The 14,642-nt window shown below is 46.0% G+C and overlaps 1 protein-coding gene across 1 annotated transcript in view; it reads right to left on the reverse strand.

Moving 5' to 3' along the window:
• Positions 1-459: 459 nt before the first annotated feature.
• The window catches only part of PRICKLE4 (prickle planar cell polarity protein 4), a 31,387-nt gene continuing 17,204 nt past the window's right edge, over positions 460-14,642 (reverse strand). The window contains exons 2-8 of the mRNA XM_081865395.1: positions 11,059-11,227; positions 9,738-9,845; positions 8,280-8,417; positions 7,427-7,630; positions 5,173-5,359; positions 2,868-3,191; positions 460-1,787 (exon numbers count right to left, since the gene is read on the reverse strand). Of these exons, the coding sequence (XP_081721521.1) occupies positions 1,216-1,787; positions 2,868-3,191; positions 5,173-5,359; positions 7,427-7,630; positions 8,280-8,417; positions 9,738-9,845; positions 11,059-11,227 (1,702 nt within the window). The 3' untranslated portion in view covers positions 460-1,215. The remainder of the gene's footprint in view (positions 1,788-2,867; positions 3,192-5,172; positions 5,360-7,426; positions 7,631-8,279; positions 8,418-9,737; positions 9,846-11,058; positions 11,228-14,642) is intronic.

Here is a 14,642-nt window from a genome sequence, read left to right on the forward strand (position 1 = left end):
CAAGGGTAAGGCTTGAAAGTATTGTGCAGATGCTTAAGGGTATGGGAGAAAAAGAACACCACCTCATAAGGACATTTTTTCAGAAGTAGATTGTTTTGAGAAGTGTTGACTCACCCCAGGGACTTCTGAAGGTGTCAGAAATTCATTGCAGGAGTAAGTTGAATGGGAGTGGTAACCTGGTTTCGGCATACTACCCTGTTAGGGTTAGCTATTGGAAAGGTTTGCCTTTTAATCTTGCATCAAGATTTCCAAGTAGGATGGCTAATTTTGCATTTTTTAGATCTCTCTAACCACGGCTCTCCTGCTATTATAGGCAGAGAGAAAAATGGAGGATTCCTGCCAGTGCAGAAGCTTTAGTAGCTCCCCACCCACAAAACTCTTGTGAAATGCTTTTTATATTTGTTTCCCGAGAACTTAAAAACATCTTTTTAAATAAAAATGACTGGTGGAGACAACACATCTCTTGGAGCTGCCTTTATTTGCTGAGTGTGGCTTCCCTGAACTATCACTGTTCAGACAACTATAGATAGAACTGTATAACTTTTTTTTAGCATCCTGCTTACAGTTGCCAAGTCAAGCATTCAATGATTAAGGCAGGGTTAACCTATTTATTCTTTACACTGCACCTTTTGAAAACACAGAAATTGGAAGGATGAGCTGGTAGGGAGCCAGAAGGATCTTGGAACTTGTGCAAAAGGTGTGCAGGTGGTGAACAAAGGGGTACAGGCTTGTTTCACACGCTCTACACTACAGCATGTGCTGGCCAGTGAGCTTCTTTAAGTATTCATGCTGTAGTAGAGAGTTTAGAAGCCGAGAGTGTCCTGCCCACAAGGTGCTGCTGAATTATACTAATCTTTACATGTTCTTTCCCTGTGTAACTAGGGAAAAAGGGGAAGGGGGAGCTGCAGGCCTTTGAGGAAGAAAATGCCAGTTCTAAAGCTTCTGAAAATGCACAATGTAACTAAATTGGCAATGCAAACCTCTGTATATGTGAAAGTCTTGCTTCTCACTCAAGTCTGCTTATTCACAGTTCTTCCTCAGCTTTGCACTTGTAGGGAGATGATTTTTCACTTTTCAGCATGCACACCCATCAACCGCATTGCTACATAAGATGTCTGCTTGTGACACTATTTCCACCCCCCCCCCCGCAAACACTTTTCGGGTATCCAAGAACTACGTTCCTTTTCTCTTCTCCCTCCTCCCCACCAGCCCAAACTAACATATACTGCAATGTTTGTTGCTCGAACGTGCTCTGGCTGCCCACCCTATGCCTTTGCCAAGTGTCTCTTGCTCCATATCGGGTAGAACAATCCGTCTGGCCCCAGGCTTTGGGATGGGCTTTCCGAAAAAGAAGCCATCTGGCTCAGAGTCAGAATCTGAAGAGGACGAGCAAGTAGGGCACCAAGCATCGTCTTGTTCCACCACAGCTTCCTGCTTGCCTGTGCTGTCCTCGGGTGGCATTTGCGAGAAGTCCCTGTTCCACACTGATGCATGTGGGGCTTCGGAAGCGCTGCCCCTAAAGGGATCGTCTCCAACTTGCTGCTGAGGTGTTAGTGGGAAAGTGGACCCTAGCAGTTGGTTCTCCGTTAAACTGACAGTGCTGTGAACTACCTCTAGCCTAGAGGGGCTAGAGGTTCCCCGCTCTGCTTGAGGAGAATCAGTCAGAAGTTCCGTTTTATCAAACTGCTGGGAAGCTATTCTCTTTCGGAAAATAGTGCTTGCTTCTTCTTGGCTCCTGAACTCAGGACACAGTGATGAATCCCCAGATGTGTGAAGTGTTTCCATTGCTGGTAATAAGAAGAACAAGCATATATTAGAGAACAGGTCTTCAACTGGTGGGTCATGCCTTAATCCAAGGTGGGTTGCAACAGGAGCAGCCGCATCGCCATGCAAATATATGGTAAAGTATTAAGAAATGGATCCCCAAATACAGGTTTGCTTTAATAGTGGGCCTTGGGTCTGAAAAGACAGAAGTCACCTGTATGACGACCCTAAACTCCCAAGTCTGACTGCTGAATAAAGTCTATAAGGCAAGGGCGGGGGAGGCTGTGTGGCTTCTCCTCCAGCTGTTGGTCTTACCCAGCATGACAAACTAGTTGGGGATGAAGGAAGGTGCAGTCCAGCAACATCTAGAGAAGGGCAGTCCAACTTTATATACCAAGAGTACTTTGACATGGGACCTGCAGGCTGCACACTGCTTTGTCACCAAAGGGGGAGTGGGAGCAAGGCCAAACTTTTACACACAACTGCTGGCTAAGCAAGGTGCCGGGCTTTGGGAAAGGGATGCAAGGACCCTGTCAGAACCCTCATGCCTCCTTCCCAAAGCCCAGCATCTTGCTTACCCAGCTTTGGGAAGCTAGTGTGAGGGCTGGCAGGGTGTGTGTGTCAATATTGCTGAGGACTATAGAGAGCAACAGGCTCCCCTTCTCCATTGTAGATAATCTTATCAGGACAGATATGTAAGAAGCATAAACATCAACCTTTTCTATTATCAAGCAGAGATGCTATCTGGAATCAGAATCTGGCATCTAGTGAAGCCCAAACCTCGCCAGGGCTGAGCCCTGTGGCCTCTTTTTGAGCCTTGACAAGGGAGGAGCAAGCAAGCGTCTCTTGCCCCTTCTGTGTAACAGTGTGGATTGGGCCTCATGGCAAGCAAATGTGCTGTGGTTACGGCAGCAAGCTCAGTAAGGGCAGCTAACTAAGTCACTCAAGAGACCTTTCCCCCCACCACTATTTAAAAAAATCTGGAATCAACACTACATTAGGAGTAGAATAAGGTAGGACTGGGGAGCCTTCTATTGGTTTGGCTCAAAGGTGCCTATATCATTATCCCTGCTGCTGAAGGCTGATCACCACAGACATCTTACCATCTGAATCTGCTGTTTCCTCACAGGCATTAGGGTTGGTTCTTGCAGCTGCAGAGGAACAGCCTGGGCTGCTGTATCTAATTCTAGAGATGGGTGTTGAGTCAGGGGATGGAACAGAGATGAAAGCGGAGTCAGAGGAATCTGAGCCAGTGGAAGACAAGGCCAACTCCTTCTCTAAGCTGCAGGCCTCAGAGCAGAAGAGAAGCCCATTTTGAGTAGTGACCAGCTGGCCTTGCAGTGCTTTTTTGCAAATGCTGCAGCAGAAGCAGCAGGATTTGGCGTGCCAGTGCTGACCTTGGAGGGTGGCTTGCTCACTGTCAACACCTGCAAGAGCAGAACAAAGCACACTTGTCAGAGCTGCCCAAGGTCCCAGCTCACAAAGGACCAACGCCAGTTCTTGTTATATACAAAAGTCTTTATTAAGGTTCAGTTTCGATTTCCAAGCCGCGGCGCGCAGCTCTACGTCTCAACCCCAGACCGCTGAAGCTCCATCTGAATCTCCTCCCCCCAGACACCAGTTCAAGACCCTAGCCTTGCTCCACCTCTTCCTTTGCTCCTTTCTCCTCTGGGTCCGTCTGCCCGCTGGGGTGTTGCCCTTTCTGGACTCTTCTGATGCTGATTCCCCGGATTCTTCCCCCTGCTTCCGGCGTGCTTTAGGACCTGGCTCCCAATCCGAGCTCCCTGCTGTCCCGCGCGCCTGTACATTTGAACTTGGCGCGCGCGTCCAGCCAGCAACCTTCCTCCTGACCGTTACACTGCTCCTCTCACTGCTCCCCCCTTCGGGGGGGCTAGCTGGATCTGACTCCCCCCCCCCGTTCCCTCACTCAGCGATAGGGGCGTGGTCAGCCCTGACTCATCTTCTCTCCCCACTGGAGGGGAAGCCGGCCCTGACACATGTGACTCTTCCCCCCCACTACGCTCTGGTGGGGAAGCTGGTCCCGATCTCCAGCTGCTGCTTTGGGAGTCGCTGCTGGCCCCTTGCTTCTGGTGCGTCCCTCTGGTGCGTCCCTCCCGGGACCCCCCTTGCCCTGGCCATCGGTGCCCCCTTCTGGGAATCTTCCGAATCGCTGGAGAAGCTCATGGAATCTCTCGGTCCACTGTCATACTCTCCTACGCTGCCCTCGGATTGTTCCCCTTCGCTCTCCGCTTCCTCTCTCCCCTGTGCCTCTGCTCCTGAACCCCTGACAACACTAGTTTAACTATAGGCAATTTCAATGCAGAACTTCGTTTGCATTTATTGCTGATGTGGCCTCCTTGTGCCCCCCTCCCCGGTTAAATAGGAGATATGTCCAGGTACATTTGAGACCCCAAATGAGAAAGTAAAAGGAAAACTGGCTTTCATACTGCTAAGACAGTATGATGATGAGATCATACAGGCTGAAAATTAATTTGGCCACTTCACCCAGCCAGCCTATGGTTTATCACATTCTCCACCAGGAGCCCCTGCATGATACAAACTAAACTTTTACCATCCATCTGCTTGATCACAAAGAGAGTTAAGTTGTAGTGCCAATAGTGCTACAGAGTTAGACCGATGTTTCTTCATCATTTACCAGATTGCCTCTAGTTTGAAGAGGGTGTGCCTGGATTTTTGTAAGGCTTTTACATTTACCAGTTTTGTGAATAATATTAACTGAAAGGTTTAGAATCTGTCTGATTATTATACGATTGCTTTAAATGCTTATACCAAGGGGAAAGCTTTCTAAAACCATACTATGAATGATTAAACCAATTACTGCAAATAATATTTTAGAAGGCTTGGGATTAGTGAAATGCATGGAGAATAATAGTGCAGTGCAATACCTTACTCAGAAGATCCATCGGCTCATCTTGCATGCTACAGTAACATAAGCCATAGCTTAGTCAGTGTGCAGACTTCTGGGCCACTAGAGAGGAGATCACAGCCACTTTGCTCCTTCTCCAGTCCTACTGCTGTGAGCCAATCCATTATTTGGATCTGAACCCGGGTTCATGGTTTGTTACATTTCAGACAAACCATGAGCCATAACCAAGGTCTGTTATGATTTGCGGTTTGGCTGGCATGAGACGTGTGAAAAGCATGGAAGTCAAACCACGGCTCAGTATGCAGCAGTACTAGAGGAAGAGCAAAGCAGCTGTGATATCCTGGCTGGCAGCTTCATGCAAAGGCATGGTTTAGCTTTGTATTACATGAGCAACAGGTTATCGAGTTCACTGGAGTTCACTCAGTATAGGACTGCAGTTACAACAGAAAAGGTCCATCTGTCACTGAGCAGCCAAACACTACTGCATTCTATGCAAGACCACAGAAATGCTCAGCACCTACCAATGATCTCTCCACAGGCTTGGCAGACATCTGCGTACAGACTCTCAAAGCAAGCACAGCAGCAGGGCTGGCCACCCTTCATGACATAGCGCCGTGCCCCCAGGGGCAAGTCACACTCGAGGCAGCAAAAGTGCTCTTCATGCCAGCGCATGCCTTCTGCCTCCATGCACTCCGAGGTGAAGATCAGCTAAAGAGGCAAAGAGAATGCCAGATATCAAGCATGCAGTGTGCTGAGGGGTGCATTTTGGCTCCTAATTCTTTGAGGTACTTTTGTCATTGTAGACCAAGAAAATAAAGCTTTCTGCACCAAAGCTTTACTACATTCAGCAAAATTGGCAGCATAGTTATTGTACCTAAAAGCAAGGCTGTACGTAAAGGTAAAGATAAAGGTAAAGGGACCTCTGACCATTAGGTCCAGTCGTGGCCGACTCGGGTTGCGGTGCTCATCTCACTTTATTGGCGAAGGGAGCTGGCGTACAGCTTCCGGGTCATGTGGCCAGCATGACTCAGCCACTTCTGGCGAACCAGAGCAGCGCATGGAAACGGCGTTTACCTTCCCGCCAGAGCGGTACCTATTTACCTACTTGCACTTTGATGTGCTTTCGAACTGCTAGGTTGGCAGGAGCAGAGACCGAGCAATGGGAGCTCACCCCGTTGTGGGGATTCGAACCGCTGACCTTCTGATCGGCAAGTCCTAGGCTTTGTGGTTTAATCCACAGCGCCACCTGCGTCCCTACTCTGTCCCAAAATAAAATTCTCTGAACTGAACACATTGTGGAAACATATATTTATTCACGTATTGTTTTATTTTGATTTTCCCCTTAATGGGAACTGTGCCGTAACATTATTTCCTGGCTACAGGAATTTAAGGCTTGAAGGTTTCACCAAATCCAGCCTACGTAATTTCTAACTTATCTTCGCAAATACAGAAATTTAAACACCAACTCTCATAAAAACAGAACAGATTTTCAAACTTGGGTATTATTTTTTATGTGGAAATGCAGAATGCATAGCACTAGCCTCAAGCCTAGTATATACACACAGACCTAGTTTTGTTGCACTTCACTTTGTTGCACTTTGCAGATATTGCTTCTTACAAAGATGCAGGTGCAGCTGCAGGCAGCCTGGCCACTTCCTGCCGAAGGAAGCCCCGCACCTCTACAGCAATGGAGTTGGCTAGGGCTGGAGCTGGGTTTCCCCCCTCCTACATCTGCATCTGGGGGGGGGCAGGCTTAATAGAGTGCAGTATAGTGTAAATATAACTTTTATATGCACCGGGAAACACCCCAAAAATAGTGTGTCTCGCTTTATTACTCTATTTCCTTTATTATGGGGGTCAGGAACTGAACCCAAAATATCTCCAAGATATGCCTATATTTACTTAGCATGGAAATAAGTTTTGTGCCTTTAGCAGGTCATACCACAGTGAACCAGTGGGCCTGCTGTAAGATACTACTGTAGCACTTTTCAGATTAAATTTGGGAGGGCTCCTCCACGGTATCTGGATGCCTTCATGGGATAGTCAAAGAACACACAAGGTGGATGAAACTTCATTCCCCTGTATAACTACAAACCTCATCTCCCTGCTTACAATATAACATCATTTTAATTGATACTTCTCACTACAGAGAAAGGTAAAAGGGATGCAGGTGGCGCTGTGGCCTAAACCACTGAGCCTCTTGGGCTTGCTGATCAGAAGGTTGGCAGTTTGAATCTGCACGGCGGGGCAAGATGCCATTGCTCTGTCCCAGCTTCTGCCAACCCAGCAGTTTGAAAGCACACCAGTGCAAGTAGATAAATAGGTACCGCTGTGGCGGGAAGCTAAATGGTGTTTCTGTGCTCTGGCACTTGTCACGATGTCCCGTTGTGCCAGAAACAGTTTAACCATGCTGGCCACATGACCCGGAAAACTGTCTGGACAAGCGCCAGCTCCCTCGGCCTGAAGTGAGATGAGCGCCACAACCCCATAGTCACCCTTGACTGGACTTAACTGTCCAGGGGTCCTTTACCTTACTACAGAGAGAAAAGTTTGGTCTTTTGGAGACGGCAAATAACCACCTCATTGTGGATAGGTGGAGATTATAAATAAGGTAACTGCTGATCTCTAGAAATAAATCTTGCAATCCCTATGAAGTTTTCAATCTTTCATTGCAAGTCCTAACCAGATTGAAGGTGGTAGATTAAGATCAATAGCTTCAAGCGGAGATTAGGAATTGACACAAGACCCCAAGTGTTTTTATATGCGTATACCTACTTGATCACATGAAGCACAGCGTGGGCGGAAGAATTCTGCGTGGTGCCGGCCACAATAGATCTTCCCATCTCGCTGGAAGTAGATGAGATCTACTAGGGGCTGGTGGCAGGTGTGACAGACAAAACAGGCAGGATGCCAGTAGCTCTGGTCTCCCAGCTTAGGTGCATAAACACCTTTTCCACCTCTGATCAACCTCTTACCACACTGTAAATCAAGCAGAAAGGACCTTTTTATCTATGGTGCATCTTTATCTGCTCTTCCTGCAATACAATATTGCTGGCTACCCACAACCCACGTTGTGATCTTCATGGACATGTGATACCCTCTTATTAGCCTTTTTTGGGGGGGGGGGAAGAGGGAAATCAACTTTTTTGTTTCAACAATTTTTTTTGTGAAAAAGGATTTCATTAAATATTGTGTCTTTCTGCCTCACAACAGGCTTCCAAGGTTCCTGACATCAGTGAAAATTAATACATAATAAAAGGCTTATCCACAGTTACCTTTCTTGGCACAGTCCGCACTTTAAAGCTCTGCATCCAAGAGCCCTCCTTTGCATAATAATAATAATAATTAATAATAATAATTTTATTATTTATACCCCACTCATCTGGTTGGGTTTCCTCAGCCACTCTGGGTGGTATACAGCATTTCTGGGCAGCTTACAGCTTTGGACCTTTCCCTACTAAAACCCACCCAGCTCAACTGGAGCAAATGGCAATCCATAGAAAACGTGTGTAGCGTCAATCTTCTCTAGTTCTTATGCTTAGTCAGGGGAAAGCAAACCCAGATCTTAGACTTAGGCATCTCAGCCATGAGAACACTAGTGTCCAGTTTTAAAGAAAGGATGGCTCACCTTTTTACAAAAGCACCCGTGAGTTGTGGGGGGCACCAGGCATGTGACTCCCTGTCCCAGGGATTCCTGCCGTCGCTGTGAAGCAAATATCCGTAGCCGCTCCCTTTCCTCCTCACCAATGGATGGGCAATATCTTGCCTTAAATAAAAGCACAAGATTGTGTCAAGACCCAAAAGAGCATTCAGATTTTCTCCAGGCCGACAGCTGCTATCAAACAATCCACAATTGATTTCAGAAGAACTGGACATCAAATATGTTAAGCTGTCGGTGAACATATCAGACGACACAGCGATTCTTCAAACAGCTCTTGTTTATTCACAGGCCAGAACAGAACTGAACTGAAGGGTTCAGCCAGCCTGCTTAGATAGAGCTCCACTAGAACGCAACAGTAACCATTCTCTGTAACTATCCCCCCTGCTGGCCCAGGGTGAGAACTTCAGTACATAACAAAATAAATTCTACTTTATTTCTAATAGTAAATCCTGATACCGTAGACAACTGTCACCCAACTCTTAACACACGCAATGCTGCACATGTCTATTCAGCAAGCCCCACTGTGCTCAATGGGACTGACTTCTAACAAGTATGTTGAATATGACTGCAGGCTAACTGACTTTCCTTAGTGCCTTGGAATGTTTTTGTCCATCACATACATCTTTACACTAAGATTTTAAAAGAACAAAGGCATTGCACTATTGGGTTTAATTGAGCCAGTCTTTCAAACAGTGCAAGGAGAACTTATTTGTGTGGACATTGTCACTGCATGGTCCAGTCACTAGGTGGCAGCAGACTCTGACAGGTGGAGTCAGGATTTTCCTGTAGCTGTTCTGTCTAGCTTCCTAATTGGTGTGTCTTATAAAGCCTTCCATTAGTACAGTATTTATAGCAAACTCTGGCTTACTGGTCCTAGTATGTCATTAGAGCTACAAAACTTTTGAGGCAACAAAGAATTTGTGATAGGAATATGTATGTTACCCAAGGGGATCAGCAAGTGCAGAAACAAGTACACAGTCTCTAAATTTCTGAATGCTAAATTTTGGGAACAAATAGCAAGGGCTAAATAAGTCAATCTTCGTTTCCTGTTCTTCCTTCCCAGTAGCACCCTTTACCTGTCTTATTCCATTAGAGGAAGGAAATGAAGGTAGAAGATTTGAACTGAACCAATGTTACACTTTTACCTTCACTTATAAAGGGGCTTCTTTTGCAGTACTTCCATAGAATAAGTATGAAGCTATGTGGTTAGACTTTAATTAGAATTACAGTGTGCTTCCAAGACTATAAATAAGAGCACAAATCTGTCCCAAACCACTTTAGAGGCACTGGCTGTGTTAACATTTATTAGTGCATAAAATGAGTACCCAACTATTTGTGGTCTGGAAAAGAGTAGAGTTTTAATCAGTTTTTCCAACCAAGGCAAGATTGCCTAATGAAGACAGAATGTAAGAATGGGAATCTTACATCGCAGTCTTGCGGGGGCAGCTGCTGAAGGAGAGTTTTGATGCGGAGCTGGTTCTGGGTGGCAACAGGGACTGCATCTGATGAGTGAGAGTCAAAGTTTGGTGACACCTGCAAAAGCAAACAAGACTGAGAAGCAGAGATGGAGTTGTGTTTTCCCTATGAGTTTAGGGAACAATGCCTGCTTGCACCGCTGTCTTCCCTCACAACCCTCCCCCTGGCAGAGTTGGCTGGAGATCTGAGATGTTTTCTGTGGGAAAGGGTAAAGCCCAATGGAACTGGGTCTCCTGCTGAAGGACTAATGAAAAGGAACTGGCAGAATAAGGAGAGGAGAGCTGGCTTAGCATTCATCTGCATTAGCATGCATTTACAGCATAGAAACCTATCCCCCAAAAGGCTGTGTTTCTCAAAAGCTAACCTTTCTCTGCTGCATTTGTACTTGGGCAAGCAGCAATAGACAGCCAAATTTGCTCTGCTGTTTTTGAGTGCCCTACCCACAACTCTTCTTCTTTCCATGGAATCAGAACCCAGAAAAGGTAGGGTGCGCCACAGCACTGATGGAACAGATCTGGGGGTACTTCCAAGCTGTTGCTGCTTTGGAGTGGAGCTGAATCACATACCATCAAATTCAGATTGCACAATTAGAGTTGATTGGGAGTTTTGTGCAACCTAACCAAAAGAATGGACTTTTAGTAACAAGGGAATGAGGAAAGGTGATGAGGACAGGCAGTGGAAAGTGTGGAACAACAACTTGTTTTGACGCAATGTCATCTAACCTCCCCACAGACATATAAGAAGGAATTCACTCATTAAATAGACAACATTGTCTAATCCAGGGGTAGGCAACCTAAAGCCTGGGGGCCGGATCCGGCCCAATCACCTTCTAAATCCAGCCCGCGGAATCAGCATGTTTTTACATGAGTAGAATGTGTCCTTTTATTTAAAATGCATCTCTGGGTTATTTGTGGGGCATAGGAATTCATTCATTTCCCCCCCTTCAAAATATAGTCCGGCCCACCACATGGTCTGAGGGACGGTGGACTGGCCCATGGCTGAAAAGTGTTGCTGACCCCTGGTCTAATCTACCTGCAAACAAATCAAGATGAATGCTCAATAAAAAAAGTTGTCTGGAATTGCCCTGGGTGCTTTTGGTTTCTAACCCCAGAGGGAAGTAAAATAATAATCAACAGCAGCCTTGCTATTGTCAGCAATTAGAAGTGATGAAAATGGAGAAAAGGCAAACTTGCCATGAGATTTCCAGGAAAAACTATTGCAACATTTAGAACAGTCTTCCACATAAATATATCATCAAGTTCTGCCTTACCTCTGCTGGGGGAATTTCCGTGACAGGCCCCGAGTAATCTTCCAGGGCGCAGCCAGAATCACTGTCTGAAGATGAAGCAGGTAGTAGGTATGCCAGTGTTCCACCGCATGGAGCCTTCTCTCTCTGGGACCAAGTAGGGCTTGGTTGAGACATCAGCAGAACGGAAGCGCTGGAAAAGAAGTGCCTGTGTGAAGTGACTGGGCCCCTCTTGGATAGACTCCCCAAATGCACATAGCAAAGTCACCAATAACTGTGATCATCTCGGTCATCCATCTGTTCAATGGGAAGCATCACTGAGAACTTTAGGAGCATTAAAACTATAGCAGGATCATTTGGTGTACAGTAAGAGGCAGGGAGTTAATGCAGTACAAAAATAAGAGCACAGCCAAAATATTGCTATATCCAGAAGAACACTCTGCTGCATGGGCTCCTGGAACCAGGATCCTCCCAAGTGCTGCACAAAATTTTGGAGATTTGCTTCCATAACTAGTAAGGGGTTAGAGTTCAGGTGCTGTTGTCATTTTTGTATCACCTGTTGGACTTGGTCATGTGTGCTGTAAGAATGCTAACTGGGGGAAAATGAAGGCAAGAAGTCACACACAGATTTTCAAAATAAAAAGACCAATATGACCGAGCTGCATTTTACCACCTTAAGCAGTGTCTTGGGTTTTATCTACTTGAGTAGTGTTGAGACCCTGAGATGAATGCTAAAAAAAGATGCAGAAAACGTGTTCAGAGAAAGAGTGCAAGTCCCTACAGAGCATCTTTGGTCTTTGGGTAGCTCCAAGGAGAAAAGGCAGCTAAGAAAATACTTCACACATTTATAGGAAGTTGAGCCCTATTTCCTTAGAAAGAATGTGGTATGAGCCAGCAGTGAATTGTGACAGGACTGGGCAGAGGCAGTAGCATATTTCTTGCAGTAGTTCTGTTACATTTGTTGAGATGGCGATGGAGCAGGATGAGGTGGCTGTGACATGGGGAGGGGGACGGACGGACTCTGGAGTAGTGGTGGCCACCAGCAAAGACCCAACTGCCTATGCCTCCCTTCCTCACAAGCAACCACTGGTGTGAGCCAATAGAGAAAGAAGCTCTCTGTCTCTGATGTCATTGGTATAAGTAGCCAATCAGAAAGATGCGGATTCCATTTTCTTAATAGCTCTGAACTTCCATTACAGAACAACTAGCCAGTGTAGACCAGCTGAGATGTTGTATGAAAAGCATTTCACTAGAAAGATGTAAAGGTAAAGGTACCCCTGCCCGTACGGGCCAGTCTTGCCAGACTCTAGGGTTGTGCGCTCATCTCACTCTATAGGCCGGGAGCCAGCGCGGTCCGCAGACACTTCCGGGTCACGTGGCCAGCATGACAAGCTGCATCTGGCGAGCCAGTGCAGCACACGGAACGCCGTTTACCTTCCCGCTGGTAAGCGGTCCCTATTTATCTACTTGCACCCGGAGGTGGTTTCGAACTGCTAGGTTGGCAGGCGCTGGGACCGAACGACGGGAGCGCACCCTCCGCAGGGATTCGAACCGCCGACCATGCAATCGGCAAGTCCTAGGTGCTGAGGTTTTACCCACAGCGCCACTCGCGTCCCTTGAAAGATGTACTGTATTGGAAATAAAATCCATGATATTGGTCCATTTAGGAATTCCTTGCAGGGGTTCTAAAAGAGGGTTACCAGGTGAACTTTAACAGTTGTGTAGAAGACAGAATTCCAGCAGAGGTGGCTTGTCAGTTTCCCCCAGCTGTTACAAGGTGCAGAAACCCCTGTTATTTTTTCCATCTGCTACCTTAGTTTGAAACCCCAGACACTCTAGATGGCACTGTTACATCAAAATATAAGGGTTCTGCTTTTCTGAAAAAGGACCCTCAGAAGTGGAAAACAGAGATGCTGTATGTACTTTTGTAATCCAAGATTTTTTTTAAAAAAAGAATTATTTAAAAAGAAAAAAGGGTGTTAAAAACTGCTGAAAGTTTGGCTCAAACCTTGATAACTTTTCTTTATGATAAGTGTTAAAACCTCTCCCCTACCCCCTTGATCTAAAGCCAAATAGTTTACACAAGCAACCAATGAAGTGCAAAACTACAGCAGACCAGTAGCACTTCAGATTGTGGAAGGGAAATTGGATGGTTGAATGCTTTTCTGTTTTGGGGGTTGGGATGTGAGAGAAGGCTAAGCTGGAATTTGTCTCTCTGGCATTCCCTGCCTGCAGTCTGAAATGGTAAAGTCCAGGAACATTTGTTGCTTTTGTTAACTAGGCCTAATGCTTTGCAAAGCCTGCCATTTTAGGCAAACCTTTGGAAATCTAGCTGCGGTTTTAATTTTGCTACTTTAGGGTTTCAATACCGCCAATTTGCTGCAATTATTTTTATTTGGTCTTTAAGCCTCCTCAGGGATTTGAGAGGCGGGATAGAAATTTCAATCAACACACTTTTAATGTTCGTGTTGTGACTGGTTGCCTTCATATGCTTGGCACATGCCCAGATCACCAGCATAATCCATTACCATTGTGTGCAAAATGTTATACAGTTGCTGATATGTATGCTGGCATCTGGGTGTGTAGCAAACCTATCAACACTGTGACTGTGCTAATTCAGATGAGGCTGCCATAGAATCTTCTCAAAAAGGTTGTGTGAGTCAGAGCGAACTCTGCTGTATTTTCTCTAGTGCTGCCATAATTGCAAGCCAAGTATGTTGCTGCTGCCCATAAATTCATTTTCGGGAGACAGGCACACTTTGACTTCGGGCATTAGGATGAGCTGTAATCTATTCTTCCCCTCTGTGGCGGCGGTGGGGGGGGGGATATTTTCCCCCTCCACACCCTTACAAACCTGCAGTGTTAATCATTCCCTGAAGCTTGGGGCACTGGGGGCTTACACTAGCTTTCCTGGTTAATGGTTACACCATGGAAAGAAGTGGACTCATCTCCCAGTTCTCTTTTCCAGAACTTGCTCATTTCCTTCCTCCCGTGTATCTGTTTCCAAAACGAAAGAGAGATTGCAGTTTGATGGCTTAGTTCAACTGCTGTGATTGCTTGGATGTCTTCCCAGAGTCTAACACTCTCCAGCTAGATTTCCTGTCCCAGCTCCAAATGAAGGAGAGAGAGAAAAGAGATGATTCTGGATGGGGGCTGGGGAAGGGTTAGTTAGATGCAACAGAGTCATGATGAATGATCAGCAGCTATGCTTTTAGGAAAAGAGTGGAAGGAGGTGACAAGATCATATATACAACAACAAGGATACTGTTTCAGCATGCAGGGATGTGAAAGCTCCTTCTGTCTAACTAGCACAAAATTCCTTGTTCAGTCAGAAAGACAGACACACAGGAGTTCTGTCTGATATAAAGACAGCCTTCCATAGCCTGCGGCCCTCCAGATGAATGTTGGACTCCCAATTCTCATCAGCCCCAGCCAGCATGGCCAATGGTCAAGAAGGATGGAAACTGTAGGCAAAAACTTCTGGAGGGCTTGTTTCATGCAGAAGGTTGTTTAAACTTAGGACATTTCACTGAGCCACACACAAAGGGGTTCTAGAAAGTCTATTTTATAGTTTAACCACCCACCCAAGTGCTTTGTACTTTAATAAA

Source organism: Podarcis erhardii (genome assembly GCF_964252035.2).
Source record: "Podarcis erhardii genome assembly, chromosome: 6".
NCBI lineage: Eukaryota > Metazoa > Chordata > Lepidosauria > Squamata > Lacertidae > Podarcis > Podarcis erhardii.